The sequence below is a fragment of the Camarhynchus parvulus genome, chromosome 1 (assembly GCF_901933205.1).
Source record: "Camarhynchus parvulus chromosome 1, STF_HiC, whole genome shotgun sequence".
Taxonomy (NCBI): Eukaryota; Metazoa; Chordata; class Aves; order Passeriformes; family Thraupidae; genus Camarhynchus; species Camarhynchus parvulus.
This window is the reverse complement of record NC_044571.1, coordinates 49,767,725-49,791,111: the sequence shown is the minus strand read 5'-3', so window position 1 is coordinate 49,791,111 and position 23,387 is coordinate 49,767,725. Positions and strand designations below refer to the sequence as shown.

Sequence of the window (23,387 nt, the reverse complement as noted above, 5' to 3'; positions counted from 1 at the left end):
GGATTGTAAAGAAAATCTGTCAAATATAAAATGAGACAATGCTGTCATTTGATGTCTACATACAGTCTGTGCATACTAGATAATTCTCAAATGACAGCAACACAAAATAAGAAATCTCTGGCTGCTACTCAGAAACTACCAGGCAACACTGAATAAACAAGTACCCTTATCCACTCCAGCTGGCTACTGCTTTGGACAGTTACAAGAAGCAGCAAACACTGTAGTAAGTTCTGAGGGAGAAAAAAAAGGGCAAACATTTCTGTTCCCATCTCCACCAGTCAGATGCCTTCCGATGTCTCCCCTTGTAATTAAACAGCAAAAGAAAGAGACACACACCCACACTGCCCCTCCAATAAGTGTATCTTAGCATCCACTGTCATGCCAACAAGCTCTGGGTTTGACATTCTGCCAAAGTACTACTCCAGAACAGGAGTCACCCCACTGGCTCCTACTTCTCAGCTCAGCCTAAAATTTGCAGGCTTTCAAATAAAATATGAAGGTGTTTCATACTACTAGCTCACTCTCTCATTTTTCTCCAGTCACAGTAAATAATATTAAAAGATGTTATCTTCCTACCTGATGTCATCAGAGCACATATTACATCGGCTTTTCACCGGCCATCTGGTAAAGAAATTTGCAGAGAATGGCAAGAGGCAGTGCTTTTTTCTATGAATACCAGCCCTTTTTGTGATCATGGGGAATGCATGTGCAGCCTAAACATTGTGCAGTACAGCTGGCGGACAAAGCTACAGGCTTGAAGCCAAAACTTTCACTCTCACCTACGTTGTTTTTTGAATTACCATGGTAGCACTAGTTCCTCGGAAGTCAATCATTAACCTCTCACTTTTATAATTAACATCTACCATTCAAAATTATGGCTAGCTGTCTTCTAACTCAGAGACCCCAAGACATCTCCTGTACCTTTCCTTCATTCCAGAGCTACTTGGCATGCTGCGGAACTTAACACTGCCAAAGTGGACAATACCATGGCTTTGCTCTGGTGAATCTGAAGTCAGCATAACTTCCACAGAATCATAGAATGGTTTGGGTTGGAAAGTGTCTTAAAGACCAGCTAATTCCACCCCCACTGCCAGGGAACACCTTCCACTAGACCAGGTCGCTCAAAGCCTGATCCAACCTCGAACAATTCCAGGGATGGAGTATCCACAATTTCTCTGGAAATTACCTTCTCTAGAACTTCTGGAAAGGCTATCTGACCCTTTCCCTTCTTAGCCACTCACTGATACCATGTGCCTCCAACCCACCTGCCTTGATGTAAACAGTCATTAGGGCTGCATAGTAAAGCAAATGAGTTTGGAAATACTCCAGAGAAGGTAAGGGAAGAGTAAGCTTAACACAGTCAATTCCCAGATCCTGTTTGCTGTATGGCTGCACAAACAGTTGTGCTGCCACGAGGAAAAAGCTGAGAGGAAGAAACAAGGGGTTGAGGCTTGAAGAGTACAGGCTCACTTTTCTCAGTAGCAGTGCCAGCTTAGGTTGGCTGAAAGTCACTACAGCTGAAGATGGAAAATGAGGTTGTCTTCAAATAACAGCTGTGAAAAATACTTTCTAAGTTAATACACAACATGAGCCTCATATAACCACAATGAAACAGAAGTGCGTATAGATCTTGAAAGTATGCAAGGACAGCATCAGTTCTATAATAAACAATTAAGAGCTTAGAAAGAAGACTTTTAGAGCTAGTAACGTGCTGCTTGACTTTATGCACTCAGGATTAAGGTTTAGCACAGACCAACAGCTAGATACCTGCACAGGCTTAGCCAACCAAGCCTGGGTAAATTGATACCAAACTCAGGGTGAGGGGCGGGGAGGTGAGGGGGTAAGAATCCACATTTTCCTTTTGGTATGTTAATAAAACCTGCCTGTTAATCAGACACTTGTGAATCACATCACTAGCTCTACATTTACTACCCTCACTGTAGTTCAAAATCATGTGCTGAGTAACACTCCTGCGAGGGATATATTCTTTATTAATGATAACAAAGTTAAAATCTTAACAGGTATAACTAAAAATTGAACAAGATACATTCACACTAACAACTTCTTTCAATAGGAAGACTTTACCTACAGTATCAGTTTTATTTAATTCAATGCGCATAAGGGCACTTTCCCCATGAGGAAAGAAGGAAAGACATATAGATAGAGCTGCAGTCAGGAACAGCCTTCCGAACGTAAGTATGTACTTTACACATTCACTGGAGTACTAGGGATTCACTATCTTAAAGCAAGACTGTTTTACAAACTCATGGTACCAGTACAGACCTACTCCAGAAATAAATGATTCAGCATCTTCTGCCAACAGCATGAACGTTAGTTTGCCTCAGTCCATACTGCCAAACTCCTAAAAGGACATTTGGGCTCCTCCCCAGCCAGAAAATGATCCCCTCCACGCTCTTGCTGCGTGCTCTCCTGGCAGAGCAGAACCCACAGCAGTTGCCAACAAGTTAAGCACAGTTACCTCCACTTGGGATACTGCCTGTCCTAAGCCTGTCCTTAAGCCACAGCTATGAATGCAATCTAAATGCCTCCATGCTCTCTTGAAGTGTGTTGGCCCAAATAAAAGTTAATATACCAAGAACTTTTCGGTAGTTTTCTTAATACATCCTACCCTCCCCATTTAAGAAAACCCAAACAAACAAAGAAACCCTAGGAGCTGTTCATGCAGCAAGTCAGCTAACTTCCAACTGCAAGAGTTCTTCGTCCAGTTTGTGAAAGCTGAGCAGAAAGTATTCTGACTTACTCAACCAAAGGACTGTTATCAAAAAGTCTTTTTCTTGCTGTCATCTTGCTAAATTGATTATCCAACCTACTTGTCCACCCACTATTGCTCACATACACTAAATCAGAGAGAAAGAAATCTGCTGCACATTTGATGTGTTAGCCAAAGCCGGCTAGATAGTCAGGAAAATACAGTCTTACTGTTAGGTCTTTTTTTCCAGCTGGCACTTTATCAAAAATGTCCCCACCCAAACCTAGCCTTGTTTGTAGCACTACTGCATATGCCTGAGCACGGCCAGGTGTCCTTAGCGTGACCCGTGAGCACGACAGGACACGCTGGTCCCCAATGATCGCTTCTGGACCACGGGGGTCTGAGGAAAAACCTCCACTACTCCATTCCCGCCCAACACTGACAGCACCGCTGGGACGCTTCAACACAAATCCTGATCGTAGAGCAAACCGTGCCCTTGCCACTGAGCTGCTGCAGGATGCGAGGCCTCCCCACGGAGGGTGTAGCGCGAAGAAAGGGGCTCCATGTCGCTGGGCACTGCGCTCCGCAGAGGTTGGCACCTCGGCCTGGCAGGGGCTGGCAAGGCACCCCATGGACAGGGAGGGCTCTGTGTCCCCACCACCCTCCCTTTCCAGGGAACCCAAGGGCGCTGCAGCCGCCTGCGCTGGAGGGGCGCACCGGGACAAGCCCGGCGGGCACGGCCGGCCCCGGGCGGGCGTGCGGAGGCTGCGGTCCCGCAGCGGCCCGCAGGCAGCACCCTGCCCCGCCCGGGCACACCGGCCCCTCCACGGCTGCGGAGCGCAGCGCCTAGGCTCCCGTCCCGCCCGGCGAGAAAAAGAGAGGAGCCAAGCGGGGAGATCCCGGGCAGCGCCCCCGCCCCCTGTCCCCACTCGCCTGGTTGGGGTCGGTGGCCCGGAAGACGTGGCAGGCCATGGGGGAGTCAGGGTTGTCGGGCTGCGCCTTGATCAGGTAGGCGAAGTAGGTGAGGTCGTGGCTGTTGTGGATGAAGCGGGCGATGTGCTGCGCCTTGTGCTCGAAGATGAAGACGGCGGGCGCGGGGCTGGCGGGGCGGCCGGGGCCGGCGGCGGGGCCGGGGCCGGCGGGCACGCAGCGCAGCGTGGGCGAGCCCAGCAGCAGCAGCACCTCGCGGGCCGGCACCCCGCTGCCCGGGGCGCCGCAGGGCTCCTGCCGCTGGCCGCGGCGGCGGATCTCGGCCACCAGCCATGGCAGCATGGGCAGCGTGGTCCGCCTATCCAGGCACGACGAGCCCACGTACCACAACCTGAAGCGCTTCTCCCCCGGCGGCGCCGGCTGCGGCTCGGGCTCGGGCTCCAGGGGGGTGGGAGAGCGGCTCGCTCTCCCCTCGCTTCTCCATGGCGGGTGTCGGGCGCAGGACGCGGGGCTCCGCGGCCGCTTCCCTCGGCGCCAGGTGCAGCCGGCGGGGCCTGCGCTCGGCCGGGGCCGCCGCTAAACGCGCATCCCGCCGGGCACGTCCCCGCCGCCGCGCCGCCTCCTGCCTGCCCGCGCGGGGTCAGCCCGCGGGGCGGGGAAGGACGGCCGAGACACCCCACTCCTCCTCCTCCTCAACGCCCCGGGGCGGAGCGGCGGGGCTACGCCCCGAGCGGGCTCCGAGACCGGGCCACCCCCGGCTCAGGGGCGGGACAGCCCCGCCAAGCCGGGCCCCGAAGGAAAACAGCGTGCGCTCCGCTCCCAGTTCTGCGGTATGCTGCCGGCCTCTCTGCGGCCGCGGGTGCTGGGCTTTGCCCGCGGCTCGCAGCGTGGCTGGCCGTGAAGGGAGAGGCAGGAGGAGGAGATCCGCAAGGGGAGGAAGGTCGCTGAACGGCGGAGAGAAGGAGGTGGGGAGGCGGCCGGGCCCGCCCCCCCGCCCCGTTCGCAGAAGCTCCCGAGCGCTGTCTGAGCTGGTTTTGATTCAGACGAGTCGGGGGGTCGCTGGGGAGAAGGGTCTCGGCAAGGAGCGGAGTCCCGGGGCACCTCCTCCTGCCTGCAGCGCCTTCGCTCCCGCGGCCGCCTCTGCCCCGGCTGGTTCTCCCCTGCGAGGAGAAGCAGCTGCACCGCGGCCGTGCCTACGGCAGCCTCCCTCCGCGCACTGCTGAGTCAAGAGTTTCATTACGGCTGATTTTAACTCTCCTTTTTTCCCCTAAGCTTGTGTTTCCTCCTTGAGCTTTTAATCGGGGGGGTTTTCCTCATCGCTATCGTGATAACATCTCCTGTCAACGACAAATCCGCCACATACTGTAGATGTTAGTAACTAGCCTCCTCCAGCTGAGAAAGTAGCGGGACAAGGCTTTGCCAGCCATACATCATCCGTATCTTTTCGGTAATTGCCAGCTGTAGCGACTGTCCCCCTGTTTAAATCTGTAGCAGCAGCGGTGGTAACTCCCAGTACACGTTGTTATGGCCACCGTTTTAACCCTGCCTACGAATAAAAAAATCTGTAGCTTGAGCTGAAGAGCTGTTCTGTGTAATTTGAGACTGCATGATTATTTGCGCAGAGAAGGGTCATGTAGCGCTCAGGTCACAGCCCACAGTAGTCTGAACTGACAAAAACTGTCACATTTGCAGTATGTTCATACTGTTACAAACCACTCTGCTCATTTCTTGAGCAAACGATTTTGCTCTTCTGCTTTTTATTTTTATTTTCCAGTTTAACCATCCAGTTTATGCATTCTGCTTTATCGGTTGTAAATTTTAATTTAATATTGCTGTTTGGTAAGACCTCAAATATCTATTCTCTCATAGCATCCTACAAGCCTTAAGGGACATCCTACAATGTCCCTTAGGACAGGGGAGCTAATGCAAAAAGTCTTCTGCAGGCTGAATACGTTCATATGAATATGAACCAGTTTTAATATGTACTACTGTGGTACAAGTCAAAGCCAGACTGGACTTGCTTTCCCAAACTGACTGTTTTCATACTTGATCATCTGAACTACATTGCTGTACGGTAGATTTTACAACCAGGGTAATTAGAAGTATAATGGCCAAATTTTGTGGATCACAAAACTAAAAAATTTCTTCTCCCTCACTCTGCAGTTAGTATTAATCCTTTGGCTGGGAATGGTATTTAAGATTTTGAGCAACAGCATTGCAGAATGACAATTTGTGAGCCTCTCACCAGTGCACCTGGAAGAAAAGCTATTTGGTTTCTGGCAGCAGCGCTGGCACGGGTTTAATGCTGCAGTGAGCTGCTCCTTTTCTGCCAGTTCAGTTCTGTGAGCCACCTCTAATTGAAGTGACAGCGCTTGTAGAGAGAGCGCAGTTGGCACAAAGGGAGCGGGAATGACGGCTCAGGGTGAAGGGAGCAGCAAGGCTGCTCGCCCCTTCTGGCCACGCTTGGTTAGACCATTCAGCTAGAGCGTGAAGCTGCAGCTCAGTCACTTGAGCACAAAGACCGATTTAACCTACCTGGGAAGTGAACTGAACACTGGGCTTGCCCTAGAACAGCGGCAGAACCCCCTCATACATTCTTCTGCAATTGTTTCAGATGGGATAATCATTAAATGACTCCAATGAAGCAGCCTAAGGGGGAGGCTGCAACATAGTGAATAGCTGCAGCTGCTTACCAGCACCATCTCTGGGATTACTACTAGATCCCTTCTGGTTTATGTTTGTATATGAACTACCAAAACCAGTTTGTGGACAGCCACCTAGGCTTTTAGGTGCTATGGCGATACAAATATTTAATAATAATCAGGAAACTTTAAGACAATCGTGTAAACACATTAAAATAGAAAAAAAAAATTCTTCTAAGCTATTACAGATGCCTTGATGTTCTTGCATCGTACAAATGGAACAAGAAATCTTCCCTTGAAGATGTTACAGAGATGTTTTCAGCTGATAAGGATGCAGTTCAATTACTGCAAATTATCAGGTAGAAATGAAATTCCAAAATACGAAAAATGAATGTGAAACTCGTCAATTGTCACCATTGAGCCTATTTTGTAAAGCTATTTGATTTTTCCTTCTGTTGGGTGATTTGCATAATATGGTATGATATCTGGTTATTGTGACTTAATTTATTTTTATTACTGAATTCTTTATACAAATCCCTTAGGAGATGAAATTACTTTATATAAATGCTACCACTAATATTTTAAATACCTTCAAAATCAAATTCTCAGATGTTCATCCAAAGTTTTCATGCTTTCTTTTTGCTTCAGCTTTTTATGTCTCTATGAATCAATTCTTCGTAGTAATCCCTTTTAGCTGTCCATTACTTTTATCCATTTACTTCATCATTTCTTATCCTTTAATCTGCCTAACACTTTTTATCCCCTCACCTCATTAACAGTATTTCAGTAGGAAGTCATTTATTTTGTTATGTAACTTTTCTTCTTAAAGTTGGTCCCCTTTTCTCATTTATTTTCAGTTGCAAGATTTCATGTACCTTTAAGTTAAAAATTCCAATTTTTCTCATATTGAGAACAGTGCTCCTTAGTCTATGACATCAGACATGCCTCTCATGTAATTTCTAATGTTTAAACTATAATGGTAACAAAAGTATCTTTAATTATTTGCACAATGTAGTTAGGAATTAGCATAAAATATATAATCTTTATAGCGCAGTTAATGGGAATCAAAAACTTTGGGACAGAGAAGAAAGCAACTTTTCACAGTCCTTATACACAGAGCTTTGAAAATACATGTCTGTTCTTGATGAAAGAACAGTTTCACCCCAGATTATCCCTGACAGAAGTGTAAATGCAGCATCCATGCCAAAGATATGACAGACAAAGTCACTGGTGAGGAGCCACAGTTTTTTCAACAATTCCTTTTTTATTATTATCATTAACATTAGCCTTGGCCAAGCTTCTTGAAACAAATTGTAAAATCCAAAGGGAGCACTATTGGAAGATCTGAAGTACATAAAGTACTATGGGCAATAATTGCCATAGCATGTGCTGCAAGTGAAACCAACCAACCACACATCCAATCAGACTTTCTTGAATTGTTGATAACTTGCAATTGTTTTTTGTTCCAAACATAGACATAAGATGCAAAACCTCTTAAAGTAAGGGATATTATTGAAGTGACCAAACACAGATAAACGTAACTAAATGTAAGTGCCTCTGAACATTTTGGATTTGATATGCTTGTCAGCGGAGTACTACATGTAAAGGTTATTTTTCCAAATAGAACAGATAACGTATTTTCTTTCTGTTTATTAGAGGAAGTATGTTTAGTTCTCTAAGACCATACCTTGCTAATACATGCTTTTTCTGCACATGGCACCACAGCAGCCATTTCATATGTCATATCTGGGACTTCAGTTCATACTCAGTGTAAAAGGATTTAGACCTGCAAAATGGTAAGCAACCACAGCTCTCAGTAACTTCTTAAGCAGCAAAGAGACCTCAGCATCTCACATGATCAGACTGTTAATTGCTAGTAATTATCCATCCCCTTAAGCTTTCTAGCCACAATTTTAATTGCAGAAAAAATATTAAGTTATTAGAGGAGCTGTAGGCTTGACTTTACAATCCCATAATTTATGCATAACATCAGTCATCTTGGACTATTATTTCAGTAATATGCCCTGAAGCTAGAATTGCTTCTGATTCAATTGCTTTTCTAAGAATGATCTCACTTAACTGTCTGGGAATTCAAGGTCCATTTCTATATTTACTTTATTGTTTTAGTTTCAACTAGTCATATTTTATTTTACTTTCAGATCACCTTTTTTTTTTCAGATCTGAGATATAGGCATTTTTACTTTAAAAACCATTTAATTAATTTAAACTACCTGGTCTTATTTGAAGACCGTAATGAAATAACTTCTGGAAATACAGTTGAAGTACTAGAAAGTTCAGTAGACTGGACATATTACCAGGGCTTTAAGCTTTAGCTGCTAGAGAAACTCTGGTGCCTCTTCTTTTAAAATACATAAAAGAACCTCACTAGAAATAATGAAAATTTTATATTTTGCAGGATGTATAAAGATTACAATAGTTTGAAATGAAATGCCAAAGGTTTGGATAAGACATATTGGTCTTGCAGAGATATGTCAATAGCAGAGGACAATTGCTGCAATTTGTAAACAATAAAAAATGATGAAAAATTAATCTGGTACGAGGTGGGTTGGTTTTAGTGTTTTCTTCTTAAATGTCACTAATCTTTTTTGATCAAAACGACAGATTGAATTTGTTCTGCCAACAAGACCCACTCCAAAACAGATTTAGGGGAACTGGAATGAAGAAAGTTCATAAGAGAATAATCCCTAGCTAGAAATTTTATAAACATCTCTAGAACTTAAAGCAACCTGGCACATTTTATGTCTGTGTTCAGTGTATTGTTATTCAATTTAATGTAGCGCTGATTAGGAGAAACCATTCATTAAATTATTATACTTCTCTTCAAAGAGAAATTTGACCGGGGAAAGATTTTTACTTAAGTCATTTTTTCATATCACAATAATCCCATTAAACTTTCCAGCACAGCAGACTTTGAATCCAGTGAAGAACCACAACACATTTTATTTAAAACTAATTTTAATCTGGAGTCCTATGTGATCACAGCATCTTTCCATGCAGAAGTATTTGAAATTTGTTGGGGTTTTTGGTTTTGGGTTTTTTTAATAGGTCCCCTGCCCCCCAAACTGCATCACATCAGCTTACTAGAATCCCTGTTGTTGAGGTAATACTGAGTTTGGTAGCTGTCAGCAGCTCAGATCAGCTGCAAAGCTGGTTACTGCAGGAGATAGAGCAACTTCTGCAACAAGAACTTCCATATTCCTTATTATTTCTTTTGTAGAAAAGGAGCCATTTACTCCTCTACTATTCCCCAGCCACTGCAGTAACAGTAACATACAAAAAAGGAGGAAGAAGAGCTGAAGTACTGTGACCACTGGAGTCTACTTCTCTCCCTAACAGTGCCTGCTACATCTACCTCATTTGTGATTGGGAAGGGATCCTGGTCTGCTCCAGTCCTCTAGCAATGGAAGCTAAACCAGAATTTCTTGTCATTGCCACAGCTAAAAAGAACACATTGATATTATGTCACAAATACATTATTACAAAGGATGAACCACAGGCTAGAAAGGTTAGCAAATCTGGAGTGCAGAGATAGCATGGAAGAGAGAATGCTTTGGAAGGCAAGAGTACTCCAAAGAGCATAAATTATGTCTCTTCAAGAGGCAAATGCAAATACCATTATTATTTGAAGTGTACCACTACTGAAGTGTTATTGCAGCTTCTCCACTTTGTACTATATGTGTGGTAAAAGAAGGTACAGCTTAGCATGAACAGCAGGGCACCGGTAGGCCCAACACAATACCAAGAATGGTGCCAGTGTAGTTGCTAACATTAAAAAAAAGAACAGATGGGAACTCCTTAATCCTCTTTCTCATCGTCCTTGACTCTCTCCTAGGTAAATCGACATCTGTTGTCTTGACTCAGTTGGCTGCTGAGTTTCTCTCATCTCCCCACATTCCCAACAGTGAGAAGCAGTGTGGCACAGCACACCAGTGATTCATGCCAGACATGCATTACATTCCTCATTTTAGATGTAAACTTCAGTACCATTCTCAAGCTTCATGTCTGGTTGCAGCATCCAGGACTTCCCTGCTCAGAGCATCACTGGGAAGGAAGCCTGTCTTGCTTTAATTTGGGCAAGCTCTCAGATGAATATTTTTTTTACAAATACCTATAAACTGACTAAGACTCAGCAGCGATGACATTCATGGGGAACAGAAAAATTCTCTTCAGCTTCAGTAATACCAAGAATATCTGAAAATGACTTTTCAGATTCAGAGGTAATTCACAAGGGAATTCAGCACCCAGCCCACTTTCAATGGTATTCCGAAATGTGGCACAAAGACACTGATAACTAGACTGCATAACAGAATATAGAAGAATTTTAGAGTGGTCAAGCAGCATGAAAACCTTGGACAGACAAATGCAAATGCTTTTTCTATTATCAAGATACAGATCTAGAAAAATCTCTTTGACAGATGTATAAACAGGGAAAGAGTAAAATGAGAACAGGCCCCAAATGCAATATGATACTATTAGAAGACTAAGTCATAATGCAGAAATGTTAATATTATTAAGTTACAGATTTAAACTGCTGTAAATATGCAGTGTATGGTATGTATTCTGTTATCATTAAAATGCTGAACGTTGTTTATGTAACTGGAAATCTTTGTGCTCATCTCGATAATAATCAAAAAAAGAAGTTAGTTTGTTTCCCTATAATGTAAGAAGTGGAATGGAAGTTACGGTGACATGAATCTATAGTTCCAGATCAAACTACAGAGGGGAAGAAGCCAGAGGTCCTTATCCCATAAGGATAAGGGTGCTTATCAAAGCACCCTTTAGCCAGACACACTGTCAAAGGACTGTTGTGAGGCAAGACTGGATGTGGCACTGCCACCTGGTGACTGATGCTGGGACAAAGTCCTCTGGAATTATCTAGCACAGAGACTCATTGTATGACATAATAAATTTTCCTTTTCCAAAGCTCATTGTGTGAAATGCAAAACTAACATTGAAACTTCTAATTTATATACACATAACAATATTTGTAATGTAAACACTGACAGAGTATTTGGAAACTATAGTACTTACACAAAGGGTTCTCCAAGTAGGGCAGCTTTGTAATTAGCCATAGCAGGTAAATGCAGTTTAGGGAAGAGAAAACCCAGAAATACTAAAATTAGTCTTCCTTCATGGAGAAGATCAGCCATCTCAGCTTCCTTATTTTCTCAACGACACAAAGTCATACATAATTAAGAGACATAAACCAGTAACTCAACTAAATGCCAGGTCATTTCTCGACCTTCTCTCAGAAAAGCCTTGGAAACAAGAACCAGGAAGTCTTCCCAAGCACCCATGACTGGGTATGAGGAATGCTGAGTACCATGCTTCTGACTTGTGTGCTGCTATTGGCTAGGGAATAATTCCTTTTCTCCACAGGAGCTACTAGGGGGCTGGTTTGGATTTGTGCTGGAAACATTGTTATAACAGTAGAGATGGATGTTTTGTTGCTGAGCAGCTCTTACAGAGAGCCACGACCTTTTCTGCTTCTCACGCCACCCCACCAGTGAGGGGGCTGGGGGTGCATGAGTAGTTCGGAGGGGACAGTTGGGACAGCTGATCCCAACTGACCCAAGGGACATACACTACCATATGACATCATGCTCAGTCTATAAATTGGGGGAAAAAAGGGGGGAACAGTTGGAGTGATGGTGTTTGTCCTCCCAAGTAACCACTACACAGGATGAGACCCTGCATCCCTGGGGATGGCAGAACACCTGCCTGTCCCTGGCAAGTGGGGAATGAATTCCTTGGTCTGCTCTGCTTGCCTGTGCAGCTTCTGCTTTACCTATTGAACTGTCTTTATCTCAATCCATGAGTTTTCTCACTTTTTTCTCACTTCTGATTCCCCTTGTCACCCCCCAGCAGGGGGACTGAGCCAGCAGCTGTGGGGTGCTTGGCTGTCAGGTGGGGTTAAACCACAGCACCTTGTACACTAAAGAGCCAAGAGCAGATCTGTATGAGTGAGTGTGGACACCCTGCAATAAAAGCAAAAGTACAGGAAGTATTTGGCCAAAATTTCACAGTGACAAGCAAATCCAGTAATAAGCTGGCTGAGCCTCAGGAAGGAACCACTGCTACAGCATACCAGGCAAGCTGAGGTCAAGGCACTCAGGTCAGGTACTGACCTGCACCAATCCAGCTTCCAAATGAAGCAAATGCCTGGCAAGTTATCAGCCCAGCCAACAGGTATGTAACTGTACTAAAAATCTGTCTGGGAAAGGAGCTCTACCACGATCAACCACAGAAACTTGGAGAGGACAGAGGCTGCTCAGTTTTAAGTGTTTCCCTCCCACAGTCCCCAGCCATTAGTAGAGGTTCTTCAGAGATATGGCATTTTTTTTTCTCTGCAGGTAGATCAACTGACTCACAACATGTTTTTGTGTTATTCTAGTACCCACAAGGTCTTAACAGAACTACTCTGTGTGCCTCTGCAAAGGAGTGGAAATTACCCTCTCAGTACAACTACAGCCAAGAGGGTAATAAAATATTCCAACAGGGCAAACAGGGAAAAGAAACATTCTTCCCCCAATTTATCACCTCTCTCCCTTTGTTTTCAATTCATCCAAGGCAATGTGTCTTCAAGTGTTCAAGCAGAGTGCAAAGGCTTAACAGGGGGAAGGTAAAAAATAAAGGGGGTGGGCTCACAATGAACAGGAAGGTCACATACCTTCAAAATGTGGTTAAAGAAAGGCAGTACAATTTTATGGAAGCAGAAACAGACATGCTTTTACTTGGCCTAAGTGTGCAGAAGCTAAATATAAAAAACACTAATGCACAGACATAGTCCAGCCATTTGTGCACTCCTTCTGTGGAGCTTTCTACAAAATAGCTTTCTGCAAGTGTGCTGGTGTGTTTGAACTGTATGGGAAAAAAAAAGTCATATAACAAAGACAACAGTCATGGCTAGGACATTCCTTCATTATTCCCTCCCCTGAATTTGTTGACTGTGCAAGACAGCACCCCCCCCCTTCCTTCCTCCTGCTCTGTTCTAGGCAAATGTTGAAAAAAATAAAATGTTTACTTGTCTCCTAAATACAGCTAAGGAAAAAATCACTTGAATGTAATTTCCTGCAAAATTTCATTTATCTCACATGTCCTCTGCCTTTTCCTGGTTCAATACAACATTTTTTTTTTGTCTAGCTTTCAGTAATTGATACAAAGAGTCCTTGCAGCCTGCAGTTACCCATTAACTCCTTGGTACCCCATCACAGAGAAAGACTGCATATGTCTGATCTTCATCCTAATTTAATAAGGAAAGAAATTCAGTCACTGTCGAGTCCTGAACTTTACTCATTGCAGTATCTGCTAGACAAACTTCCATGCAGTAGGCTTAAAACAAAACACAGAGGAAGCTTTGTCGTTATTACCTACATGTTTAATCACGGTCTGTGGACTTACAAAAATATTCATGTTATACAATTTCTATTAATCAACAATTAGAATTAGGAACACATAAGGACTCCTGATTTTCTTTTAAAAGACCTGGTTTCTGCACATATAGACAAACAAATCACCAGCTTGTTTGGACATATTAGTATTGCTACCCTTAAAACTTAAGCTTTTTGTTTGTTTTCCTTTTAATAAAATACTTAATTCTTCCATTACTTAGTAGAGGTACTCCTGCTGATAGTGATCAGGACATATTTCAAATCTTTGAGTACACAGCCAACTTTAAATTGTAACTCCTCTGAAAATTCTCAAGACAGTAAATTAGTATAGTATACATGTCCAAGCATCTTCCAGCAAGAATTACAACATGCTGGAATTCAGGGACATTTAAAAAAATATTCATCAATACTTCTAGAATATCTGACTTGACAAAATAAAAGTCTTTACAAAGGCTGACAACTTTCTCCTCTTGCTGATGGAGCAAGCAAAAATGCTAACTGGGTGTTTCCTCATTACCTTCCAACATCTATGGAATTGTTAGGACATGATTAATTAAATCTTCTTTTTCATGCAGCTCCAATGAAGGCACAAGTATTTCCAGCTATATGAAGAATTTATGTGCATTAGAACACAGAGGAAGTTATTTGTAAGGCTCCAGCTTTACTAAAAGAAAAAGACAACCCTATTTTTTTCTGGAACTCTTGCACTGATGTAAAACAATTAATTCACTAGGCCAAAGCATGACAATGTTTTCCAGTTATAGTAGCCTTACACTCCAACTTCAGCAAAGTAAAAAACAACAAAAGAAATCAGCTGCTCACATCATTTTTCCATACACATTTGTTCGCTCTATCCTTCAGCCCTGAGCCCTTGCAGAGAGACAATGGAAGAGGCAAAAGGGAAGAGTGCTCCCAAGAGCATTTTGTGACACTGTACCAGGAGGGTCCCAGAAAAGATCAATCTGCTCTCCCCAGCCACAAAGCAGACACCTCAGACTTCAACCAGCATAAAGAAAGTATTATCCAGATCCATGGTCATGGCCAAAAGCTTTTGTCAAAGCCAACACTGTTTCACTTATTTGGGCTTCTAATAAACTCCAAGTACTGTTTTTACACATCATGCATAATGCCTAAAATAGGGGCATTCCTGAAAGGATTGTAGCATATGCAGCACACACAATGTGCTGCAGTTTATTTTCATAGCACAAAAAGGCAGACATAACCTATATCAATGACTTTCATCCAGCTCTTAAAAATGTTAATTTAAAAAACAGATTTGACTTCAAAAGGTAGAGTAGATGTTCATATTTTAAGTGGGCCTGAAATAATTTGAGGATCTGTCCCAGCAAAGCTAGGCAATCCCTGCCAGCCTGAAGTTGAAGCAGAAACTTCAATCTGCTTATCACTGTGAATTATCTCTCTTCAGATTTACTCGTTCTAGTATACCACCAGCACATCTGGAAATGCAACAGTATTGCTTTCATCACATCCCACAATATTTGCAGTGTGTTTTGTTTTATGGAATATTCAAGGAAAAAGAATTAAGAGGCGAGCATGCAAGTGCATTGGATTAATCACTCCCCTTTAGAAATGCCACCATCCTTCAACATCAAAGTCAAAATTTTGTTGGTTAGGACACCTTTTAGGGCAACATGCAGAACACAGTCCAGTGGCTGCTTGTAACAATGCAACACCCAAAGAAATCTTTTCGTGTGGTCCTTTCTCTGATGTGCTTGGCTACCTCTCCAGACAGAATTTTCAAGTTTTCTCTTGACTTTTCTAGTTCAGAGGTCAAAGTGAGGTAACTAAATCAATATTTTAATTTAATTAGAAAGAAGACTTTAGACCAAAACATCAAGCAGAATGCCACAGATTAACAATGGATGAAATGAAAAACAAAAACCCATTAAAATAGTTTTGAATTAATTTTCCTTTCTACCTTTATGTAAAATTAGCCTCTGGGCTTCATTTCAGAGAATTTTGGGTCTCTGAAAAAGCCTAATGCATTAATTCAGTCTTTATAAGCCTAGGTGGTGGGAAATAAATATTTGAAATCAACAAGCTGTTAGGACAAGTACAGTCTCCAGTTATTAAAAGACTGGAAGCCAGATCTGCAAATAGCTGCAATCAACAAGCCAACAATGCTGTTCTTCAAGAGCAGCTGTATGCTCGTAACTTCATATTCTCCTTTTATGTAATAATACTGTTGAGTCCAAGCCCATCCTAATTTTACAGATAAAAATATTAACATGGGATTTACACCTCTCTCAGTATCTTCTCAGTCAACATTTTCAGGTGTCTTTATGCACTACAGAATTTAGTGTGTAGTTTCTTACATAGGTTTACGAAGTCTACAGAGATGCTTCTCCATACACATCCTGATCTTTTGCCTACCAGGATGAGCAAAGCTGGACATGTTTCCACAAACACTGCAGAGTTGACTTCAAGTAATCAAAAGCGAAGAAATCTTCACAGCAATGCAAGGGTGATGCTGACCAAATCCTGTCAAGAAGACAAGGATACATACCTTGCTGAACAATGGCACTTTATTCCCTATGCAGAATGGAAAGTTTACTTGATCTTCCTCCAACATGTCACTGGAAATAAAAGTTCTCTTCAAACTGTTTCAAGAACAGATGCCATTTCCTTGAACTGTCTGAAGAAGTTCTAAAAAGCAAGAATTGGGACAAATTTCAGTTGCTTGAAGAAAAGCTCAAACTGCAGTTCAAAATAGTGTGTTAGACAAAAAATACTGTCCATATATCTCATTTTCAATGTACAGCTTGAACTGAAAATATCTGCTTTTCTTTCTGTGAGCTGGTTGGCATTTGAGCCCATTAACTATGAAACCTATGAAGGTCATGCCTTATTAGCATGGCATTAATAGGAAAAGGTGCTACAAAATAAAAAAATAAAAAGTAGCTGTTATGCCATAAAAATAAAATAAAAACCCCCTTTCTCACACGAATGTTTCTACTTCCATCTGAAATAAACCAGACTCCTCAAATGTAGCATTCATTTCCTGAAGTAGCTGAAGAACAAACTATCAAATAGGTTTCAACTAGAATAAATACAACATTTCATAACAACCAAGAATTCAGAATATCCTTCTCAAATTTCTGCTAATCAAATTCCAAGGATCTATTTAAGTTGGTATGATATTCTAGGTGATGTATTGACGCTTTAAACAGGAATGACAATACAACGGCCATGTTTATGCAAAACTAAAGTTACATAAATTCATGGATGGAGACACAGCAACTAAGAATCAGTGGTGATAAAGCAGACTGATCTCCATTCCTAATCATTAGCAATTGTTAGGCTTAAGCCAAGTTTTAGATTTTGAGGCTGGGGAACAGTTCTGTAGATAAAAAATATTCTATGAACTTTTCATATGGCAGAATGATAGCTGGCAAGCTCTAAAAGATTTTATGTCTGGTTGTTAGTTTATTTGTAGGAGAAATTATCAATTACTGCTCAATTACTATTTTCAGCTAAGTGAGGTAGAACTAAATACTATGAAGTAAGTATTCTGTGTTTTAAACAGTTATTTAATGTTCCTGTTTGCATGACTGTACAAGTAAACAAGCAGCACTAACATATGCACCAGGGTATACAGCTGACCCTCTCAACAATGGCACTGCTGTTTTTAGGAGACTCAACATTCAAATAAAACTCAGGACAGACCTTGAACTGTGGGATCGTCATTTCAAAAGATTTGTCTGTTATTTGTCCTGAAGGATCTGCCACTTTTAGTGTCACTGTGACATAGGGGTACTTCAGAGACCTGCAGGTGTCAGAGCTCATCGCAACTCCCAGCTTCCATTTCATATCTACAAACTACAAAGATGAAAATCGTTGGAAATGGTGTCACAGACAGAGATCTACCCCCACATTGCTATTCACTTGGAGGGATAATTCACAGACAATACAGGACATCTAGAGATCTTCTCCAAATGGAAAACAAACATAAACATTCAGGTATTATTGTGACTACAAATCATCTGCCCTTCCCTTTAATGGTGAATAAGTAAGTATTTTAAGAAGTTATTTCACTTTATCTGTTTTCCTTATTCAAGTACAATCAACAGGCAAGTACACTCTTCTTAAAATTCTAGTAAGAGGAGCTTAAGCCACAGAGTTCACCCAGCTTGTATATAAGGCAAGCAGGTTTTTGTTATGTTTTCTTTTTTTTTTCAGAAGTTTCTAAATCAGAAGTCTCTAAGTCTAAACCAATAATTTAGAATAGCAATAACAGAGAAAAATTATGGCATTTCATAACTACTGACATTTTAGATAAATCAAAGTACATAACAGATACATTTCAGACAAGTAAGCTATAATTTTTAGCCTTTTGTGAAGAAGAGCTTTTAGAAGTTTATATCAAGCCTCAGAAAAAGATTCTCCTTTCCTAATTCTATACTCTTTTAAACTGCTGTCAGAAAAAAAAATCTTAAAATGTAAACAAATTGCTACTTTTTCAAGCAAAAAGGGTATGCTGGAAATTGAGAGAAAGTACCTTTAAAAATAATATTTAAATTTAAGGGAGACAAATAATGAGCAGCCAAGTGCTGGTGTTAACAACTTTAAAGAACAATTTACACTTAAAACAGATTTACATAATGAGCTAATACAATAGTCTGCCAGACTGATTGCCATTCATCTTCCCTAAGAGTACTACAAAACATGAATTTTTAAAAAGGTAGAAAATGTGACTTTATCATCAAAACAATAATATTAGAAAACTGTTCAGCATGCAGACAAACTTTATTGTATATGCTGCTTTATCTGAGTAGGTATTTGGCAAGATGTGCACACAGGTAAGAAAGCTTTCAGCAGCCCATCTACCTCTGCCTGCCAGACAACACAACACAACACACACAGAGACACTGACATTTCTGAAATGTTCATCATTAGCTCTGCTGCACTTTGTCCTTTAGTTACCTGCCCCACTGTGGCTGTAGTTCTTGCATCCTCTGACACAGCAATGGCTTTGCCCTGCTCGTTCCACACGTGCCGAATAACCTGAACCGCGTGTTTTGGCAGAGTGCTGACGCCACTGCCCAAGGACGTGATGAGTTCTTCTGTAGAGAGGTTGTTTCTGGCCGCTGTGCTATAATAGAAACATCCAGAGACCCCTGCATCAATGTCATTCTCCACCAATTTAATACAATTTCTCATTTTACCCCAACGAGACAGCTTTTATTTCTACTTTACATGTACTTTAAAACAATTCAGCAGCCTGTGATTACTTTTTCCCAGAATGTTACTGATCTTCTGTATCCATGTGCAAAAAACAACATGACCCTAATATGCCTTAATATGCAGAGGCCTAGCTTTGCTGGGCTTGCACAACATCCAACATCAAACCAAAAATAATCACAGCCTCCAAGGGCTGCAGCAACTGGAAGAAGGCACAAGTCAGTGAGGGGTGTGTGTGTAGAGCAGTCAAACAGTATCATTACTTTAGAAACAATGCAATTTAATTAAACACTTAGCACGTGGAATTGAAGTACCACCAAAAGTAAGCACTTCTAGGTCACGGTACAAAGGGTACTAACAGGAGTCAAATGCTGCCATGAACCCTTCAACTAAAAAGGCAGCAAGTCTAAAAGAAATCTGCCTCTTGATTTCTTCTACAGAAACAAGTAAACAAAAACTCCTACTCTATGTTTGCTCATGAAGGTTCACTCCTCTTAAAGAGGCTTTAATACAAGAGAAAGTGAGTTGGTCGTCCAAGTAGCATGGTTGAATATAAAACTTCAGATGTTCTGTTTTATAGATGGAAAAGCAGTATTTTAAATTTCTACTGGTATATTTTCCTGAACTGTATCAACGTTATATAAAACATTTAGATACTAGATAATACTTTAGACATTAAAAGAACAAGCAAGATCTTGAAAATTTTATCTTTCTAAAAATAAAAAAATTTAGCAACTAAAAATACGACCTAAAAACTCAACTCACGACAGAATGCAATATTATAAGCTCTGTATCCTTCAAAAAAGCACCAATGCTGTTTTCTGATCTCCAAGAAACAAGAAGTTTTAAAAATACACTTTTTCTAGGCAAAGCCCAGCTGACTTAGCCTTAAAAGCGAGCTTGACTACCTCTATCTTGCCACTAGGTCTAGAGCTTGCAGACAGCATCTCAGAACCATTTCTTCTTTTTATTTTTTAGTTACAAAAAGTGATACTATGTATTAAGTAACTACGGTTTTTAAAAACACAAGCTAAACGCAGGTGTTCTTTTCTGTGCACTGAGACTTATAAACTTTTGCCCTTTTCCCAAATCAGTTCATTTTATACTGACATTTGATATAACTTTTCAACACCACCATTAAGTTGTGATGGAAGGAAAAGACATGGTGCAAAGTAAATTATTTCGTGCTTACCTAAACAGAAATGAAAGAGTGTTAGCTACTTTTGCCAGGTCACCAATGTTAATGTCAACCCCCGATGTCTGAATTCTCTGAAAACAGAATGTTCAAATAATTACAAATAATAAATTATGCATTAGCAAAAGCATCTTTGTATACACAAACACACAAGAAACCCCACATCAAGTTGGGAATCCACTAGGGCTGGTGTGCCAACTTACCTGGCACAATTCAGCTGTATTTATACCTGGGATCTTATGGTTCAGATGCTGAATTATTTGTTCACACTGTGAAAAAAAATGTTTGAAGACATTGTTGATACAAAAATGGACAAAAAGAGTGAAAAGTGCAGAGCAAAGATTGAAGTAATTGAAATGACTGATTTTAAAATTCCATCAAAGCCAAGGAAAGAAAATGAACCAAATCAAGACTTTAGTTTCTATCTCACTATCGCTAATTAACACACCAGTTTCATATTAATTGTTCAAGCATACACTACAGTAGACAAGCCAAATGTTTTTTTAGACCGCTACCTTGATATATCACTTAAATGATAGACAAAAATAGATTCTTAGAAGTCTTCTGTGATAAAAACATAAATTTAAATCAAACCCATTGCCCTTAGCAGGACTGATCTGTTTAATGAGTCAAGTCAAGGTTCCCTTTGCATCACAAAAAGCCTAAAAGAGCTTAAATAAAAAGGCTTCCTGGAGCGCTAGAAGCCCTTCCCCATCCCATTTATCGCCCTACTTACCAGCTCTGCAAAAAAGTCTTGAGGTATTAAACGAATCTTATCTGCTGCACCACCACCATCTGAAAAACAGTAGAGATCAGAAGCAAATACCTAAATAAAATGTTACAGTAATAAATCCAATCTTTCCCTGAAGAACGCCTAGGCCATCACGCATGCATTACCTTCACTGAACTCAATCAATTTTAAGCTACACGTGCCCAAAGAAAGCCCCGGCTGCCCTCACCCCCGCCCCACTCCTCACCCCGGCTCCCGCCGCCCTCACCCAGCGCCGCCAGCGCCCTCGCGAGCGCGCCCGCCGAGCCGCCAGCCATGGCGCCGCGCGCCCGCCGAGCCCCGGCTTCCGCCACACGGCGCTCGCCGCGCTGATTGGCTCCCAGCGCCCCCAGAGCGAGGCAGCGGCAGCGGCGCCGCGCTGATTGGCTGCGGCGCGGGGAGCACGCGCTCCTCCCGCCGCGCTGCTGCCGCTCCCGCCCTCACGGAGCGGGATGCGGGAGCGACCACGGGAGGGTGGGGAAGGGTAGAACCGACACGGAGCGAGGCACGCTCGGCTGGCGCAACACGTTGTGCGCTGAGAGTGGTTTGCTGATAGGGTGTTCTTCGTGCTCGTTGTCAAAGGCGCAGGTACGCAAATTATAGAACCATAGAATGCTAAGGGGTTGGAAGCGGCCCTAGAGATCATCCAGCCCCAATCCCCTGCCGTGGGCAGGTCACCGCCCACTAGATCAGGTTATCACATCCAACCTGATCTCGAGCATTTCACGGATGGGACATCCACAACCTCTCTGGGCAAAGTATTCCAGTGCCTCACCTCCTTCGCTGTAGAGAGTTTCTTCCTAATATCTAACCTAAATTTCCCCACTTTCAGTTTGTACTCATCCATTCCCCCTCGCCCTGACACTACATTTCCTGATGAAGAGTCCCTCTCAGGCTTCCCCTTCAGACGCTGGAAGGCTGCCATGAGAATTCCACACCACCTTTTGGTCTCCGGGCTGAACAGCTCCAGCTTCCTCAGCCTGTGCTCGCAGGGGAGCTGATGCCTGTTCTGTGTGCGTGTTCCACACGGGGTAACTTGGTACCGAATGACCGTGCTCTGTACAGGTGGACTCTGGAATCAGCCCGTACGCCTTCAAATAAACTGTGTGGTTTGGGGGTGACTTGTGTAGGTAAGCTTCAGCTTTATGGGGAAATAACCACCTTTTGTAAAACTACAAACAACTGTGTTCAATAAGCATTTCATACTGATGTTAATGAAGTTTGGACTGTGGCTGGAGTACTAAGGCAACACTAACCCTTCAGCAGTTTCACTTATAAAAGTAGTACTTTTACACTTTTCTAGTGTCAGTTTTACATTTGCTTTTAGCCTTTTTAATATATATATAGAGAATAATGTTATAATCTCAGTAGATCTATTCTGAGACTGTGACAGTAGTAAAACATAACTCATCCCACACTAGTGCTGACTAAATCTGTGTATTTCCATTAAGTGTTCATGAAGGAATTGATGCCTATATAACTTAGATTAAAGTTACAAGGTGCTTTTATAGCTTGAGTTATGAGATATCAATATAACCTAAATCATGACTTTTTGTATATCAATATAACCTGATATATCTATATAACCTAAATAATTACTTTTTATATATCTGTATAACCTGAATTATAGTTTTTTTACAGTGTAATGCTAGTATATGGTTAATTAGTTGCTTGATGCTGAATAGACAAAAAAAGAAGAAAAAGCTCACCACGTGGGTAGCTTTAGAGATTGATAGCATTAATGAAAAATTGGCTGGTACAAAGCCAATTAGCCACAAAACAAAGAATTTAGGCCGGTTCAGACCAGACAGACCAAGGAACACCATAACTGTGCATGCTCCAAAGACAAAGCGGAAGAGTTCAGATGTGAAGAAGACCTTGGAAGCCTTCATCAAAGACCCCTGATGACCCCCAAATTGGGGAGACGCAAGCATAGTGCAAAAGAATGATCTAATAACCATGAGATCATACCATGTAAATTAGTTCTGGCGTATATGTGACGTTGTAGTGACATAGTGACACTAAGCAGCACTTACTGCATAAATACACCGCAGCATTGACAAAGGTGGGTGAGTTAGGTGGAGAGATCCCCCTCACCACCAGCTCTGCAACAAACAAATACCTGCTCTATTAGACATCAGCCTGTGGGGATTTATTTCCAGCCTATCTTTCAGGCATCAGAATCTGTAATATATTTCAGGAAAATATCATTATGGAACATGGTGTGTTTTTATGAGCTTTATACATTTATGACCTGTCTGATCCTGGCCTCTCCCTTCTAAAGTATCTAATTAAGTGTGCAAATGATTTTGAGCAGTCTATGTTTTTACGACCTCATGGTTGTCAAAATACTGGCAATGTATGCATCACTGAGATCTGTCTCTGATGCTGAGGACTTAACAATCTCTTTGTTCTTAGCTTACCAAACTCTTAATACATACTTTGTTATCTAGAGAACTTTACATATTATTTTATATTACAATTTCATTAAGTCTCTCAGTAGTGCCCTTAGCACTATGACTAATAT

The 23,387-nt window shown here is 42.1% G+C and overlaps 2 protein-coding genes across 2 annotated transcripts in view; both read right to left on the bottom strand.

Moving 5' to 3' along the window:
• Nucleotides 1–4,745, bottom strand: part of TBC1D4 (TBC1 domain family member 4) — a 99,665-nt gene extending 94,920 nt beyond the window's left edge. Inside the window, 2 exon segments of the mRNA XM_030961891.1 lie at nucleotides 3,644–4,087; nucleotides 4,089–4,745. Of these exon segments, the coding sequence (XP_030817751.1) occupies nucleotides 3,644–4,087; nucleotides 4,089–4,124 (480 nt within the window). The 5' untranslated portion in view covers nucleotides 4,125–4,745.
• Nucleotides 4,746–13,659: 8,914 nt separating this feature from the next.
• COMMD6 (COMM domain containing 6) lies at nucleotides 13,660–21,143 on the bottom strand. The gene is made up of 7 exons (XM_030952605.1): nucleotides 21,090–21,143; nucleotides 20,828–20,886; nucleotides 20,295–20,360; nucleotides 20,089–20,165; nucleotides 18,639–18,807; nucleotides 17,382–17,534; nucleotides 13,660–16,361 (listed from the first exon to the last, which is right to left on the bottom strand). The coding sequence occupies exons 1-7, from the start codon at nucleotides 21,136–21,138 to the stop codon at nucleotides 16,311–16,313; spliced, it is 624 nt and encodes a 207-aa protein (XP_030808465.1). The 5' UTR covers nucleotides 21,139–21,143; the 3' UTR covers nucleotides 13,660–16,310.
• Nucleotides 21,144–23,387: the final 2,244 nt, after the last annotated feature.